The sequence below is a fragment of the Eulemur rufifrons genome, chromosome 16, assembly GCF_041146395.1.
Source record: "Eulemur rufifrons isolate Redbay chromosome 16, OSU_ERuf_1, whole genome shotgun sequence".
Classification (NCBI taxonomy): domain Eukaryota; kingdom Metazoa; phylum Chordata; class Mammalia; order Primates; family Lemuridae; genus Eulemur; species Eulemur rufifrons.
In genome coordinates this window covers 25,836,385-25,854,952 of record NC_090998.1, presented here as the reverse complement: position 1 = coordinate 25,854,952, position 18,568 = coordinate 25,836,385, and the positions used below count along the sequence as shown (strand labels likewise).

General features: G+C 33.6%; 1 protein-coding gene across 2 annotated transcripts in view; it reads right to left on the bottom strand.

Moving 5' to 3' along the window:
• CCDC91 (coiled-coil domain containing 91) overlaps window positions 1-18,568 on the bottom strand; it is a 292,221-nt gene that overhangs the window by 70,050 nt on the left and 203,603 nt on the right. For both annotated transcript variants that reach the window (XM_069489816.1, XM_069489817.1), the window contains 3 exons: window positions 7,273-7,365; window positions 7,110-7,178; window positions 4,827-5,003 (listed from right to left, as the gene is read on the bottom strand). In XM_069489816.1, coding sequence (XP_069345917.1) covers window positions 4,827-5,003; window positions 7,110-7,178; window positions 7,273-7,365 — 339 coding nt within the window. The remainder of the gene's footprint in view (window positions 1-4,826; window positions 5,004-7,109; window positions 7,179-7,272; window positions 7,366-18,568) is intronic.

Genomic DNA, 18,568 nt, shown 5'->3' with positions numbered 1-18,568 from the left:
TGCCTTTATTTTGTGACAGCAAAGAAAGGCAAGCTTTGAGACGATTTCTATTCTGATGCTCATTTAATTCATGCGGAACCCATCTATCCAGCTTCTTTACCTTGCCAATTTGTTTCAAATGGTCCTATATTGTTGGAATAATAAAGTCACACCTTGCAGCTAATTCACACATAGGTTGAGATGAATTTGCTTCAACTACAGCTTTCAGCTCATCATTATCCACCTTGGTCTCAGGTCACCCATGTGGCTCATTGTCAAGATTAAAATCACCAGAACACAACTTCTCAAACCATCAATTAGCCATATCCTTTCCAAACACTTTGTTGATATTTCAAACTGTGTGCAGCATTGGTTCCATGATGGAACTCATGTTCAGAAATAATACGAATTTTTGACTTATCTCTGGTTTCACAAAAATTGCTCTAAAATTTTTTTGAAAGATAATCACAAGCTAAACCATGTATTTGAAAGAATGAGGATGTACCTTCTCAATAAGAATAAACCACGAAGTGTCAAAGTGAAATGTCAGAGATATCTACTGTCAAACTTAGTACTTAAGGAAATTGGACATTTCATACTTAATAACCTAATAGTATAGTAAGGGAACCAGCAGTTTGGCACCAAAAGCATGACGTATGACACAGAGTGGCAGAAGATGAGACAGAGAGGTATGGACCAGATCACTGAAAGATTTATATTTCATGCTAAGTATCTTTAACTTTATGCAATGGGCTATGAGGAGGCAATGAAGAATTTAAAGTTGGAAAATGACATTCATCTTTTATTCCAAATTGAAAAGGCAAAAAAATGGAGGCAAAGAAGTATATGTTGGAGACCAATGTAAGCTATAAGAACACTAAGACAATGATAGTAGGTTGGACGGAAGTATATATGTTTAAGGATTAATAAAATAGGAAGGTTCTGATGATTATAGAAGTATGGAAATGAGAATGAGTGAGGGAGATTGTAGGCTGAATTCTAATTCTATTGACTGAATAACTTGGCAGATGGTTATCTCACTGAATGAATATAACAGGAGGAAAATATACGGAGGAAAAAAGGTCTTGAGGGATGAGAAGGTAAGCTGATAAATTTTTTTTCATTTGTCCCTAGATATGATATATTTGATAATTTAAAATGTCATTATTATTTAACCTATTATAAATTACATTACTATTGTAAATAAAAACTTTAAAACAAACAAATGAATCAAAACTAAAGAACTCAGCATGGAAAAATTTCAGGGTTGTGAAATTATCTAGACTGCTAAACTAAAATAGAAATGCTATTTCCGTTTGTAAAAGAAGGGTCAGGTGGCAATGCTCAATTTCTTAAAGAAAATTTAACCACTGATTGTAATGTCTGTGGCTTCTGGGGAAAACATAACCCCAAATTATAGTGGCTGTGGTTATAAACTATTATGAAGAACTTCCAGCATCAGACATAGTTTGAGTGTCTGTACACACTAGAGTTCTTTTACAGGACTTTGCTAGAACAGCAAAATTAATGACTACCATCTTTTTGCCAATTTGGTGTCAATAACAAATGTACTTTCTTTTCTTTAACAAAGATTTTCAAGTGCCACAGCATTAATTTAATACGAAAATCAATAAGCTAGAGTCATAAATTTTCCTCGTAATACCTCAGGGAAAAAGTATTATCTACAATCAGCGTTATGACTCAGTGTTAACTTATGACCAAGGCCAAACAAAAACATCTCTAATAAGCTCTGAGAATTATATATACAATCCTTAGGTATTGTATTTTCTGTTAGAGTTTAAAATTTGTCTCCTCAGTTAAAGCCAGCAAAATCTCGAAGTAAATTATAAAGGAGAAGCTTTCTCCCTTTTTCATTTCTCAGGAATAATTTCAGTTGCATAAGTTACACAATGTTTTTGCATTGCCACACTCTATCATTTCCTCCATTCTACTGTGATGTAGTGGCCTAAGAATGATGTTAATTGCTCTTATGTTTTATTTTCCGATTTCTTTACAAAAACATTTCAGTACTATGAAGTGACCTAAACTTTAGAATTAAAAAAATGGTGTCCAGGCTTTTGAAAAGTAAGTCGCTACAGTCAATACTTAAGCAATTTGTATGTCCCTGGAGAGGGGCTCTTCAGGCTCTATGTATAACAACTAGCTGCCAAAGAACTAGAGGACAGAATGAGCATTGGTCTCTGTAACTAGGCAGGGGCTAAGCAGAAGATAGCAGAAGCTGCTGTTCACGCTGGTGACACTGAGCTTCCTAGAAAGTTTGGATGAAGGCCTGGCCACTCAGTCATGGGTAATAGTGTGTTACAGAAAGCACTAATAACTTTAATACACCCATCATGTCACCTGAAATGTAGCAATTGTTAAGTGTGAGACCATTTCCACTATTACACAGTTAATCTGAAGTGGCCATATTCTAAGTAGAAAATGGACACATTCCATAAAAGAATGTCATATAGAGCTCCATCCAGAAAATATTTCTTTATTTATTTGGCTTCAAATAACAACTATATGCTTATTAATCCCAAATTTTATAACATCATCTTTACAGATTTGAAAATTATAGAAAAGTTGTGTCTATTTCTGGTTCTATCCTGGTTCATTGGTCCTCTTGACTGTCTACTCCCATAACAATGGCATACAATTTAATTACATCAAGCATCTTTCTGCCTCAGGGATTGCCTCTGAAATGCTATTCCTTCCTCAAACACTCTTTCCCCAGCTATTCATAAGGCAAACTCTTCACATCAATGCAGCCTTCAGCTTAAATGCTAGCTCTTCAAGATCCCTTACCTGATATATTTTGGTTCCTCTCTTTATATATTGGTTCCTTCACTCTCTAGCTTTATTCTTCATGATACTGACCACTAATTGACATTATACTTTTATTAGTTTCCTACTAGTCTTCTTCACAAGATAGGAGGAATTTTTTTCCACTGCTATATCCCCAGAAGTAGGTACAGTGCCTGCAATATAGTAGGCAATCATTTCTATTATTAATATAAAACACCAAAGAAAAGTTTGACTATGGCGGTTTGTGTGATTATCCTGCTGGTCTAAATAAAAGAGATCTGAGCTTCATCTAGCCCCTACCCCCAAAAAGTAATTTATTGATTAATAATCTAGGATAGGACTATGCAACTTTAAGGGGCTAATGGAATTACAGTTGTTTGGCTGTAGTAAACTCAACCATATGAAAATGGAAGGAATGGGCTGTTTAAAGAAAACTTTGAGTGCATTTTACACTACTGCCTGACTTTCAAAAACCTGAGAGTTACCTGGCAACATTGTTTTCTGGTATAGATCTTCCCTGTTCAACCTTCTTAGCTACATAGTAATTAAACAAACACTCACACACTCACACTCACACACACAATCTCTAGCAAAACATAAAAACATATGTAAGAAAATAAACATAATGTACTTAGTCAAGACATGCTTGGACTATCTTCACCATACTCTGATCCTTTAGGGGAACAAATTTTAAAGTAGTATATAATATATTTCAGTGTTTCTTGGAGACTCCTGGCAAACCAGCAGAGAGGTATACTTTAAGATGTATATTTTCCATTTGGGTGATGAATATATGCTGATTTATTCATGCCCTCTTGCTCAATTTCATAATGATTAATGGCCATCATTTACATGAGGTTAAAGGAGTGGGCTATGGTCACAAAAGAATTTTAAATAAATTCTTCCAAATAAGAACTTAACCAATGAACTCGGCCTTACTGGCATGGAATTTCAACCAACTAAACTAACAGACAATTAAACATCTTTTATACAATAGATGTTCAATATATATTTATTGGTAGAATACAGTAAGAATTAGAAGATAATCATTACTTTAATGAAAAAAAGCATAAGATAAGAGTAGTAACTACTCTTATCTTATGCTACCCTACAGACCTGTTTAATTTCTATACTAAATAGGTAACTATGTGCTCCTGAGAATAAACTTAAGTGATATCTTCTAAAAATGTAACATTTATCCTTGATATTGGCAACACCTAGTTTTTTAGGACTTCATCAGAATTAGTTAATGAGTCATAAAAAAATCTAGGTTCTCAAAACTTAGTCATTTTAGCTACATTTATAATGGTTGATGAACAATGGTAGTGTATGTAAGTTTGACCATGTGAAAGAGACTTCTATGAATGCTATTTTTGTTTTTTATACTTGATTAAGGGATGATTTATTTAAGTATCTCTGCCTTCATAAAGAAAAGACTAAATACAAATAAAACAAAACCATGCAAATTTGATTATAGAAAATAAAAGGTAGAGTTTTTAATTTTTCAGGTAAGTAATCAAAGTTATTTTTTACGTAGGCCATGCTTGTTGATTTTTATATATCCCTTATGAGACCAAAAGGAGTATCTGTGAGGTTTTATTAATTATTGCTACCAATTAAAGGTATATAGACACACAAAATAAAATTATAAATTAATTGAATCAAACTGTCTTTTTATGCAAATATATCTTTTGGTATTTTGTGTGTATGTGTGTGATTGTGAAAAGGAGAAAAACCAGAAAGCTTAATGTAGTTGCAACAATTAAACATCAATTAGAATTCTGACCTTTCTGAAAATAAAATAAAAAGGTAAAATGGTAAGTTACCAAGTTTTCAATATCAGAAAGATGAAAGCACATTGAAATATTAAAAGTTGTCTGTTCAAAATATTAGTATCAACACCAAAAAAAAAAAAAAATTAAAAAATGGTATGTCCACTAAGGTGATTTTAAGTAAGATAGAATAATATAGTAAGGATACTTCATATTGAGAAAAGTAAGAAAAAAATAAAATATTTACAAAGAGTTAATTTTACTAACCTGACTTATTTTTCTTTGTTCTTGTATAGCTTTTTGAATTTCCTGAGATACTTTTTCCTGATCTTTTGCATGTTCTGTCTTCCATAATTCCCTTTCTTCAGCATGGGCTTTTTCCAAATTTTTTCTCTCTTCTTCTATGGCTTTTAAAACTACATCCTTCATTGCTTCTTTCTCGAGCTTCAGAATAAATAATGACCAGAACAAAAATATTTGAATGAGTGACTGCACAATGATGCCTTGAATAAGATAGACTTGGTTAACCTAAAAGATGCAAAACTTTGATTCTACACGGTTTAGTTCTGATATTGCTGTTTTTATGCAGTAAATAATGGCTATGAAATAAAATATATATGTCATTTTTATATAAATATTCCAACATATTTCCATGGTATTTCTAAACTTCAAAGAAATCAAGCTTTAGCTTAAAGTAGCAGATTTCAAACTATGTGGTCTTAGGATCCCTTTATAGCCTCAGAAATTATTGAGGATGTCAAAGAGCTTTTTTTAAATGTTGATTATACTGTATTAACATTTATCATATTAGAAATTCAAATCAAGAAAAAATAAAACTGTTTATTAATTCATTTGAAATTAATACCATTAAATGCATTATATATTAACAAATAATATATTTTATAAAAATAACTATATTTTCCAAAATTCAAAAAGTGAGAATGGCATCATTATATGTTATTTGTAAATCTCTTTAACCTCTTTAATATTTAATAGAAGATAGCTAAATTCTTGTATCTGCCTTCTATATCATATCTGTAATGATATGTTTTTTGGTTGAAATACATAATCTACTCACAAAGATATGAAGTAGAAAAAGGAGGAAAATAAAATTATGTCAAATAAAATTTTCATACTGTTACATTACAACCCTTTCTTGTACTTTGAATTTTTCATTGATGTATAATTTTTTAATATTGACATTTATAAAATATTGATTCACTGAATTACACATTGAGCAATACATTGAGTTATTTCTTTATATAATTTTAAAAAGCCACATTTGCTAATATCACCATAAATCTCATCAGGAAAGTCTTTAAGTATTGGAAAGCAGATACACATTTTTCAAAATCCTGATTTTTTTCTTTAGAGCACTTCAAACTCCATTCCAAGTTAAAAAGTACCTCTCTCCACTTTGTTCTTAAATCCATACTGTGGGAGTTCACAACTTGATCTTCTATATCTACACAAAACATACATATTGATTCCATCTCCTAATTATTTCTAGAATTTACCTGTTTCTTTCCTTTCCAAGCTACTACGAATATTCTATTTCTATCACTATCTCTGACCCAGAATTCTGATGCATTGTATTAACTCTTTCCCATCTAGGGGTGAAGAACCTGGAGCCTTAAGGCCACATGTGGCCTTTTAGGTCCTTAAGTGCGGCCTGTTGAGTGAATCCAAATTTTACAGAACAGAGAAAAGAAGTAGAGAAAGATGAAGCTTTTTTTTTTTTTTTTTGCCTCTTTTGGTGCTTAAAAAACAACAATCTTGAAATCAGAAGGCCACAGGTTTCCTACCCCTGCCGGGTGTCTCCCTGACATACGGAATAAAATCCACACTTAGTTCAGAATGCTAGCCGTCCTTTAAGGTTCACTTCAGAAATAATTTATTGTTTAAAAACTTCCATAACATACACATACTATGTACACACTTGTAATAATTTAACATATTCCTCCTTGTCTTATTGGTACATAAGTAATATTTTACTTATCTGATGGTAAATTCTTTAAGAGAAAAACAAAATCATAGTCATTCTTAAACTTCCACCCCTGGTATAGTGATATGCACATAACAGATGTTCAATATTTGTTTATTAAATTTAATTTTAAATCTAAAACTCGAAAGTTAGTGCTGTAAATGTATTTGCTGGTGTGTCTATATCTCATATGTGTGAAAATACTATTTAGATGAGTTATTTTAAACTTGGCTTTAAAAATTACTTACCTTGATACATACACACACACAAAGCCTCTGATATCTTATCAAATACAGGGTGCATATTAAAAGAACGTATATGTTCTTTTAATAAGTAATTAATAATCTTTATTGTAAAGCATTTCAATGCCATCATAATCTTGTATAATGTGAATTTAATAAGAATATGTATACCCATATCCTAAATTTAAAAGGAAAAATAAAGAAAAAAACTTTCTGATTTTTCTGGAATGAAACATATAAAAGTAGATTGACAATATTATTAATGAATTCAGTTTTTTAATTCCACTTACTTACAAAGAAACCCATAATTACAGATGGAAATACCTTTGCAGCAGATACTAATGCTTCTTTATTTTTTTGCCTTTCTTCCTCTAGACATTTTTCCAATAATTCCTGTAAATGATAAGACAGTTGGAAAGACACTAAATGTATTATTTGAAGTAACAAAGCACATCTTTCCACACTCCGAGCACACTTAGAGTAGTACCTTCTGTTCTTGAGACTGCTGAATCAAAGCTTCCTTTATTTTTTCTTTTAACAGTTCCTTCTCTGTATCTAGCATTTCAAGGAGCCTCTGATGCTACAAGAAAAGATAACTGAATTATGATTATGGCTCTGAGACAGATCATCTATCAACAAAAAGAGCTGGTAGAATTCATTTGCTCAGAAGTACTGAAGTAGTTACTGGAGGGAACAATGAGAAGTTTGCTAAAATGAAGGCTTAGGAGCCAAAAACATTGAATTCAGCTTTCTACAATTATCCCCAAGTTTGACAAAGTATATGACATGAGATCTAACTTAAGGCTAACTACTCCAAATTAGAAAATTGATCAAAAAATGATAAAATGTCTTTCTCCAAAATAAAATTTGGAAAAATTACTCACTAAAGTGATTATAATTAGCTTTGCAGCAACAGAAGCATTTAGATGATAACTGAGAAAAATGCTTGATGAACAATTATCATAAGAAATTGTGTTTCTAGTAAAGCAATGTTAAAGAAATGGAAAGATTCGTAGCTGTTCTCACCCCAGATATTACCACAGATTCAAAAATTAAATCTATGAAGTCAGTCAAAGAAATGTTATGTAATAATAGCTAATGTTAATGTGTACAGAACTCATATATTTACTTTTATTCCAAGGTGCTAGTGAAAAAGTACACAGAACCATATCAGCCAGTTATCATGGACTCACACTTGGAGTTCGAATAGAACTTTCTAAGAAAATTCAACTTTTGCAGCCTCAAGACCTCCAATAAAGATGAGCCATAATACTGCTCTGGAACAGTGGTGCTCCGATGTGGAAACAAAACCTGAGAATATATATTGCTACTCACACAGATTTTTCATTCAGTTACAAAAGGCAAGTAAGATATTTTCTCAGATTTAAAATGCCATTGACATCCAAGTGTCCTTTACATATGAACACATTCTGATACCCAATATTTTAAAACAGATTTATATCTTTCAAAGTTGTTCTCATTTAAAACATTTTTTAGGGAGACCGTCTATATTGAGAGTAAGGGACCAGTCTCTATTATTCCTGTTTTTAATTATAATGTTACATTTCATCTATGTTTTTCAAGAGAGTAAAAAGAAAAATCACATGAAAGATGTGGTTTTGCCTTAAAAACAAATCCAACTGTGATACAAATCATGACATGATCCTGAGAAATTATTAGTACCATATGAATTGGAGAAAGGCAGCTGACTAACAAATGAGTAGACTTACCACATAATGTATAAGTAATAATAACTGAGACTCTAAGTTTTTATTCTATGTAACTCTAGATGCATACAGAATTTCATAGGATCAGAAAAAATATCTAATCCTATTTAAAAAACACTCATGAGAAAATACACAAAGATAATATACCAGGCAAATAATCAGATTTAAAAATAATAAATACAATTCTATGAGACTGAAAATAGTTTAGGCTTGGGAGGGGGCATAAATATAACACAAATAAAACAAAAATTATTGGAATTAACATACAGAATAAACTTTTCAGTCATTCATAACTTTGAGAACAATTGTTCCCTAAAAAGAATTGTTATGTTTGCAAGTTAGACTAATGGAAATCATTAAGTAATTTATTATAATTGGGCCAAATTTCCTCAGTGGTCCAACGAGAACTAAATTTGAAGAGGGTATATTAGCTAAAATGACAATGTAATGTTTAAAAAATTCATTCCTGAATGTCATTTCTTAATTCTGATAGAATACTGTAATAGGAGACAATTTCTGAGCTTGTTTGTACAAGAATAAATCTAAAATTACCATTTGAAAGAAGCATTCTACTTAAAATATATCCTAAGTAAAATCATTGATCCACTTGAGAAATGACAATTACGTTACTGGCTTTTCTCATACTTAGAGATAATCATAGCTAACATGTTTCTGAGCACTTTTGAGGTTCCAAGCACTGTTAAAAGTGCTTTATGTGTAATGGTACCACATTAAACTCTCAAAACAAACTGCTGTATTGTTCCACATGCTACTCATTTTCGGATGAGTGATTTGAGACTTCAGGCTAGGAAACTTGCCAGATCTTTAATAATAAATCATTTCAACCATAATCACATTCTATATACTCATTATCAGTTGTAGTAATTACCTAATACTAAAAGCAGCCCCAGTACAGTATACTTATCACCTATAGTAATTTAAAGCTACATAATGTAAATAGTATGTCAGGTAAAGCTTCACTTCTGTTTCACTGTAATAGAATTTGACTAATGTACGCTTCTGATTCTGCTCTTTTCAAAGTACTACTAAAATAATATAATTTTCTGAACAGCAACTGATATTAGGACAGACGATTCAGAAAAATACCGAATGGCATGGAGAAAAGTTAGGCCTTAAATTTAAAATTAAACATAATCTATAAAGTGAACAATCCAATAATCCACAAGAGGCTAATCAAAAACCATATAAAGTTCAATGAAATATATTTTGATTTTTGTTTTTGTGAAACTGAAATATGCTCATTGAGAAAAATATAAAGAAGTAAATATTTCGCAGTGTCCCATACCCAAAGAAAATCACTGATAGCATTTAAGCAAATATCTTTCTGAAGAGCTGTTTTTGAAAATATTTTATATAATGAGTTTATATATAACTACTATTATGCGATCTTTTTGAGAGCACCAGTATAGTATTGACTTTTTCCCATATAACTCTGTATTATTTTTGTTTTATTAAATTTATATGTTTTATGATTCTCCTACTTATAGACATTTATGTTATTTCCAATTTTTTACTTTAAAAAAAATCTTTATTTTTGTACATGCATCTTTGTGAACTTGTATGAATACAGCCTTATGAGAAATTCCTAGAAGTCATATTAGAAAGTTGAAGATTGAGCAAGTTTTATATTTTCCCAAATTATACTCAGGAAAGAAAATACAAAATTATACCTTTATTAATAATAACAGGACAATGGAGAAGGAAGACTACCCTACAGAAAAGAATCACAGATTGCCAGAGCAACTAGTTAAGAAAATTGTTCCACTCTTGGAGAAAGGAATCCTTGTTATTCTTGACCAGAAATATTTGCTATCTGCTATGAATTAATCACTGCTGTTTATTTCACCATTCTCCTTTTATGAAATGGGGATTTTTGTTATTTTGTTCCTTCTCTCTCTTTTTTATTTCATTGATTGTAGTTTCTTGAGGGGGCAGGGGCCCCCTTACCTCTATACTGTCTCTGTTTCCTCAAAGTTTCTTTTTAATTGTTCTTTTGAGTTAGTAATTTTCTCATTTGAGACATTCCTCCTATGTTTAGTAATATATTTATGTTCATTCATATTAAAATCTAAGACAAAAATATTGATAGGAAATTCTATGTATGTTGGTAAGCTTCACAGTAGGCACAAAAAGTATTGAACTGGCTTTTTCATGGTTGTGATGGGCATTCCCAAATGTTAGTTCCATAAGCACTTTCTCTTGAGCTGGATTTTTGCTTAAAAAAAATAAAAAGTTCTCCAATTTCCTAAGTGGTGCTGTGAGGTAAACCTCCAAGATTCTAGGAGCAATGTGGGGTAAGGGTGCAGTGGAGAGGTCACTGTTCAGTAATGGTCTTTGGTTTAATCTCCTTCTTTACACACAAAGAAGAGGTCATATGAGGACACAGTGAAATTGTGACCACCTAAACACATGAGAACAAGCCTACTTGGTAGGCACCTTGGACTTTCCAGCCTCCAGAACTGTAAATATAAATTACTATTGTTTAAATTATGGTGGGTGCTTTGCTATGGCAGCCTGAGCTAACTAAGACAGTGTACAAGGGGACTTGAGAACCTAACTGCTAGTCATATGGACTTTCAACCATTCCTCCTGTTTTCAGAGCTACAGAGCACTGAACTAGAAGCACTAGGCCTCTATTTCCTGAGGCTAGAAAAGGGTTTTTCAGGACAAATCAGGTAGCTTCATGGGTTTTTACCTCAATGGGCTAAGATTACAACTTGCTAGCCTCTGCTGAATCAGTTGATAATTGTCCTCCTGTTATCTCCTTTCTTATTTCTTTGTCATTCTGGTCAGTTGTTACTTTTTGGTTTTATTTTGGTCCCTTTATGTGTCATTTTAAAGGTAGGGGGTGGTGGCTAGGAGATAGGGCAGATGAATGTTTTAATTCACTAAACCTCGCTGTGAACCTTTGACAAGTTAGCCAATCTTCCTGAATAATTCTAGTACCTACCTTAATATGTTGTTATGAGGATTAAATAATTAATATTCAAATATTGACTAAATTAATACTCATTTGATATTAGTGCTGACAATGGCACCTTTCAATAATAAACTATAAATGTTAGATAGCATTCCTTTGAAAACAGATTAAAACAACAATTAACATTTTAATTTTCTTTAGGATGACACTAGGTCAAAACATCAGAATCAGAAAGGGTATCTGTTTAGCTACTATAGAAGGGAGACAGAAAAAGAAAAGGTGGTAGACATAGGATATTGTCTGGTATAATGCTGTTATTGCTTTCAATAAATTCCTAATCTTTCTATCCTCCCAAAATTGAGCAGAAGGAATAGCTTTTAAAAAATTCTTAAAATGTCACAGGACTTACATTGGCATCATTCTCCATATGCTTGCTATCTTTCTTTATTGGTTAGCTGCCCAAGTTTTATTTTGTGATTATTTTTCACAAATATTAGATTTAAACAACCTTACCCATCACAACTGAAATATGACTTGTTCAGTAGAAAATAAATTTATAAATTACTCTATACCTCTAAAGCAAGTTTCTGCATTTAAAAATTATGATAGAAAATTTTTCTAAAAGTATGCCATTTTTCCCTGCCTCAACAGGCTTTCTAACAAATAATTTAATTTTGTCCTGATGGGCAGACTTCTAACACAAATAATTCTTTAGCATAGCAATATTTTTAGGGGCACATTAAGTGAATCTACTGAGCTGTCACTCATGTTGTTCAATAAGCCTACAGAAATATAGCTATGCTACTGCTCTAGGCCTATGGCCAGTGATGCTATCGCCATTTCCCTTCACTGAAGGGCTTAGGGCTATAGAACTAGTGTGGTCAAAAGCCAGAACTCTGGTTACATAAACTACTGTTACTACAGTATAGACGTTCAGAATTAGTCTTTATAGGATAAATTTATAGAAATTTATTAATTTTTATATCTAATAGAGCTAAGAATAAAACATTGGGGGTTGTACTTTGTATTTATTTTCCACTCCCACCAACAGTGTATATACATTCGTTTCTCTCTGGATCCATGCTAGCCTCTATTGTGTTTGCGTATTTTATAAAAAGCCATTCTAACTGGGGTAAGGTGATATCTCACTGCGGTTTTAATTTGGATTTCCCTGATTATTAGTGACACTGAACATTTTTTCATATGTTTATTGGCCATTCGTCTATCTTCTTTTGAGAAGCTTCTGTTCATGTGTTTTGCCCACTTTTAAATAGGGTTCTTTGTTTTTGTCTTGCTGAGACAAAAAGAGCTTGTTTGAGCTCTTTGTGGATTTCAGACATTAGCACTTTACAGAATACATAGTTTGTGAATATTTTCACCCATTCGGTAGGCTGTTTGCTCTGTTGACAATTTCCTTAGTTATGCAGAAGCCTTTAAATTTAATCAACTCCCATTTATTTACTTTTATCGTTGCTGTGATTGCCTAGGCTGATATCTAGAAGAGTTTTTCTAACTTTTTCTTCTAGAATTCTTATGGTTTTGTGCCTTACATTTAAGCTTTTTATCCATCTTGAATTAATTTTTGAGAGTGATGAGAGATATGGATCCTGTTTCATTCTACTGCAGGTGGCTATCCAATTTTCCCAGCACCATTTAGTATATTGTTGTCTGCTTTGTCAAAGGTCAGTTGGCTATGAGCGGATGGTTTTATAACTGGGTTCTCTGTTCTGTTCCATTGGTCTATGTCTCTATTTTTGTGCCAATATCATGCTGTTATGGTTACTATGGTCTTGTAGTATAGATTGAAGTCTGGTAATGTGGTACCTCCAGATTAGATCTTTTTCCATAAGATTGTTTTGGCTAATTGCTCCCTTTACCATTATATAATGGCTATCTTTGTCTTTCTTTACTATTACTAATTTAAAGTCAATTTTATCTGATATGAGAATGGCTATACCTGCTTTCTTTTGGTTTCTATTTGCATGGAGTATTTTTTCCATCCCTTCACGTTGAGTCTGTATGAGTCCTTGTGGGCTATATGTGTTTCCTAGGGACAGCAGATACATGGGTTGTATTTTTTCATTCTCTCATCCAGCCTGAGTCTCTGTCATCCAGACATTCAGACTATTCACATTGATTGATAGAATTGATACATGGGATGCTGTTCTGTTCATCCTGTTGGGTAGTACCTTATTGCTTTGTTTTCCCTCTTGTGCTATTGTTTTATATGAGCTCTGAGTTTTAGCTTTTGGGTGTTTTTACACTGGTCTGTAAAGGTTTGAGCCCCACTCTCTGTGGAAACCCCAAAATACGGGAAGCAGCAACTCCTGAGAGCCCCTGCTCAAGCATCTCTCTCAGTAGCCATGGGTGGGGGAGGGGTAGGAGAGGGAAAGAGTTTGAATGGAGGTAAGCTAGCACTCTGCTTGTCTCTGTCCCTCTTTCCAGAGGCAGCCCACCCAGAATGTCCAGGCTCTGTGGTCATGCAGATTCCCTGGGACTCACTGGCGCCCTGGAGTTCCTACAATCTGGGCTGGAGTTGGGAAATGTTTATGTGGGAATGAGCAAGATAAAAACTGAGGGGCTGAAGCCCTGTGAGGAGGACAAAGGCATACAGTGGGTTGAGAAGCAATATGACACCTGCCATCTTGGCTTGGGTCTGTAGTGACAGGAAGCACCACTAGAGGCCTGGCAGCCTAGTGCTTTGTCCTCAAGAAGCTACCAGTTCACTGGTGGCAGCAGCTTTTGGGCTCTTGAGGGCAGAAAGGCTCTCCAGCAGTTCAGGAGCCTGTTGACTGCCAGAGTTGTGAGGGAGGCAAAAACAAACTGCTTCACCTACTCTTTTCACAGGACTCCAAGCCTCTCGGGGGTTGACCTCTGATGATATCTTGCTCCTTGTTGTTCTGCTCCACAACTTCTTCCTGTGGAATATCTTGCAGGTTCTGGCACTTTTCCCCCAGAATTACACCCGATCTGATTGTTTGTTTTTTCATCTAAAACTTTTCCTTCTTTCTGAGATGATCTGGCAGCCGATATCTCAGGTCAGCAATCTTGTCTCTCCTCCCATTTTAGAACTTTATATATATATATATGATCATACAGTATGTGTATGTATGTATGCATGAGTGTATATATTTATATGTATTATATGTATATGTACATGTGCATGTGTATATATGTGTGTATATATACACATACCCCATTTGGTGATTTCAGTTTAATTTTAGCCATTTTAGTAGGTGTCCAGAAGTCTCTTGATAGGATTTTTATCTGAATTTCCATAATGATTAAAATGTTAAGTGCTTTATCATGTACTTATTTTCCATTCTTATATTTGTCTAAGTTTTTGTCTTTTTCAAGTATTTTGTTCATATTTATTTTATTTTCCTTTTTATTGCTGATTTATAGGAGCTCCTTATATACTCTAGATATAAACTTTTTGTCACATATACATTTCAGGAATATTTTTGGATGCTTGTGCTTGCCTTTTTACTTTATTAATGGTGTCTTTCAAGTAGCAGAAGTTTTCATGATAAAGCCTAATTTCTCAGTTTTTCTTTTATGGCTATTGCTTTTTGTGTTTTACAAAATTATAGCCTACATCCAGGTCAAGAAGATCTTCTCTTGTATTCTAAAAGCGTTATCAATTTAGCTTTTACATTTAATTCTAAAATGTATCTCAAACTAAGAGTTGTGTAATCATTAACTCTAACTTTAGACTGGTATACTAATTGCTCTGTATACAAACTGGTTAAAATTACAGCACGCACCTAGGCTGTGTTCATTTCACAGTAGGCCTCTGTAATTAGGCAATAATTGAATGGTTGTACTTATTATCATACCTAGAAAGGCAATATGGTTGAAACAAAACAGCCTTAACAGCTTAACTTTTATTCTGACTTATAAACAAAGCTATTGGTTAAGATATAACTGTTGCTTTGTTTTTACTGTGATATAGGTGATGTGTGGTTGCTTTCCCCTGATTGCTCTGGTTAACAAGATTTGGCTTTATAGCATTTTAAAAAACATTATGAAAATTAACTGAAATCTATGCCAGATCTCATCTAAGAATAGTGAAGAGTTTATTACATTTCACTCATCTAAGATATTCTATTGATTGCATCTTTAAATTATATTGAAATTTTAGTAAATTTTTTTAGCAAGTTGAAGAAATAAATGCAAACAATAGAGTTCCATAATCTTACAGAGTAGATACTTCATGCAAGGGTATAAAAAAATAATCTTTTGAAATTTAGCCTAAAATAAAGGCACTCAGAAATAGTTATGCTTTCTCCCCTTTGGAAAAAATTCTTCCAAGTGAAAATGTTTGATTCAAACTCAAATATAAATATAGAGGTTCTGTGGTTTTTACTTGATTCCTGTAAAAAAAAAAAAAGAAATATAAAAAAAAATCTCTTTCCTGGAATGTGAGTCACAAAGATATTGTAAACAGATATAATCTCAATCACACTTGAAAGTTTTCATTAAATTTTAGACTAAGTAATCATGGTGGTTCATGTTCAGTTATACAGTTATCCGCTGATCACACATCCACAAACTTCACAGTATTGTGTGTGTCTGTGTGTATAGTATAAATTCTGTAATGCAAATTCAGCAAGCATCTTCTTTCACCTTCTATAAAGCTCAAACATTGAACAAGATCAAATGATCTGGAAAGATTGTCTTAAAAGCACATGCTCATATATATGCCTCCCTTTAACATGATTTGAAAGACACTAAATAAATTTAATAAACTTCTTAAAATAAAATGAGTCACAGACATTTCATCCATTTATAGGCCAACATATTAAGTGTTATTTGAAAAGAAAACCTAAAAAAGATAAACTATGAGATTAAATCTACCTAAAGAAGTTACCACAAGCCTAAATAATATCAATAAACTTCTTACTATGAATAAAATAAAACTATAATATAAGCTATACTAGCAGATTTACTTCAACCAAATAGTCATATTACTAATAGGCATGGAAAAGTGTAAATAAATAAAATTATTCCCTATTTAAAAAGGCTTTTGACTTAGGGAGTGATAAAAGGAATGAAGCATAACTGGGAGACATATCAGCATAAAAAAGTCAGACTTAGTTTATATTTCCATAATGAGGTCTCTATATTTGGATAGTGAACATTTTATTAAATGCAAAAGATTTATCATAATCCTGAATTTAAGCAGAAGGGTATTTCTGTTTAAACCATTTCCAAGTGAAATAAATAGATTTTGAAAATGTATCTCAATTCTATTATTTCCTCTGTGTGCCTAAGCACAAGACAGTACAGATATTCCTTGATTTATGATAGGGTCATGCCCTGATAAACCCATCATAAGTCATAAATACTGTAAACTGAAAATGCACAGTAAGTTGAAAGTATTGAAAGGTGTAACTCCCTCAACATACGATGGGGTTCTGGTTTCAATATGTATGGCTTTCACACCATCATAAAGTTGGAAAATCATTAAGTCTAACCACCCTAAGTCAGAGAACATCCATAAACTTACCTCAATATAACAGTAGCCTTCAAATTGGCATTTGCAATAAATAATCCGTGTATATAAGATAATTTTTTAGCAGGTGTATTAGTCTATTTGTATTGTTCTAACAAAATACCACAGACTAGGTAATTTACAATAAAAATGATTTCTCACATTTATGGAAGCTAGGAAGTCTAAGATCACGCCACCGACAGATTCAGTATCTGGTAAGGGCACTCTCTGCATCTAAGATGGCACCTTGAATGCTGTGTCCTCTGGAGAGAACAAAGACTGTTGTTCTAATATGATGGAAGGGTAGAAGGACAGAACTTGCCCCTTTGTGCCTTTTTATAAGGTATAGTCAGTCCTCCATATCTGCAGGTTCTACACGCATTAATTCAACCAACCTCAGCTTGTAAACAGAGTATTAGAGGAATGCAAAGCCCATGGATACAGAGGGCTTTTTGTTTTCACAGGATGTGAAGGCTAACTGCAGGACTTGAGCATCCATATTTTATTACAGTATCTGAGGAGAGTCCTAGAACCAATACCCCTGTGAATACTGAGGGCGGACTGTATGAATCTCCCCTCCTAAAGCTGCAACCTCTAACTATTGTTGCATGGGGGATTAAGTTTCAACATGAATTTTGGAGGGGACATACATATTAAAACTACCCCGACCCCCAAAATTCATGTCTTTCTCACACACAAACATATCACATCTCAATAGCGCCAAAAATCTCAACTTGCTTCAGAACCAACTCAAAAAGTTTGAAGTCCAGAGTTTCATCTAAACATCATGTAAAATCACGTATGGGTGAGACCCAAAGCTATATTTCATCCTGAGGCAAATTACTCTCTAGCTGTGAACTGTGAAATAGTTATATGCTTCCAAAATACAATGGTGGGCCAGGCACAGGACAGACATGTCCATTCCAAAACAGAGAAAAAAGAAACAAGAAAGAGATAATAGGTCTCAAGTAGGTCCCAAATCCAACAGGCAGACAACATTAAATCTTGAGGCTTACAAATAATCTTTGACTCCACGTCCCACCTTCTGAATATACCTCCATGGGTTGACTGGGCACAGCCCATGCAGCAGCCCTCAGGGGTTGGAGTTGAGTGCCTGCTGCTTTCCTTAGCTAGTGTTGCAGACTGCAGGCCCTATAGATCTGGGGTCTCAGGGATGCCCACCCATGACTTCACTAAGCATTGCCTTAGTGGGGTCTCTCTACGATGGCCCTGACCTCAGGGCTCCACCAGGCATTACCATTACCCTAGTCGGAGCTCTTTTCAGTATTCCTACTCCCATAACTCTACTAGGCCTTGCCCTAGTAGAGACCCTCTGTGGCAGTACCCCCTCTACAGAAGTTTTCTGCCTGTGCTCCGATGCTCTTGAAGGCATCTTTTACAATCTAGGTAGAGGCAGTCATGCCTCCATAGCTCTTGGACTGTACATACCTGGGGAGTTAGTTAGTACCATGTGGACACCACCAAGGTTTACAGCTTCAGCCCTCTTGGAGTGGTGGTCTGAGCTACACCTGGGCCCACCTGAGCCTCAGCTGGGGTAGCTATAGAGCATTGTGCAGGAATGTGTCATTCACAAAGTTGAGGTGGCACTAGGCAGCAA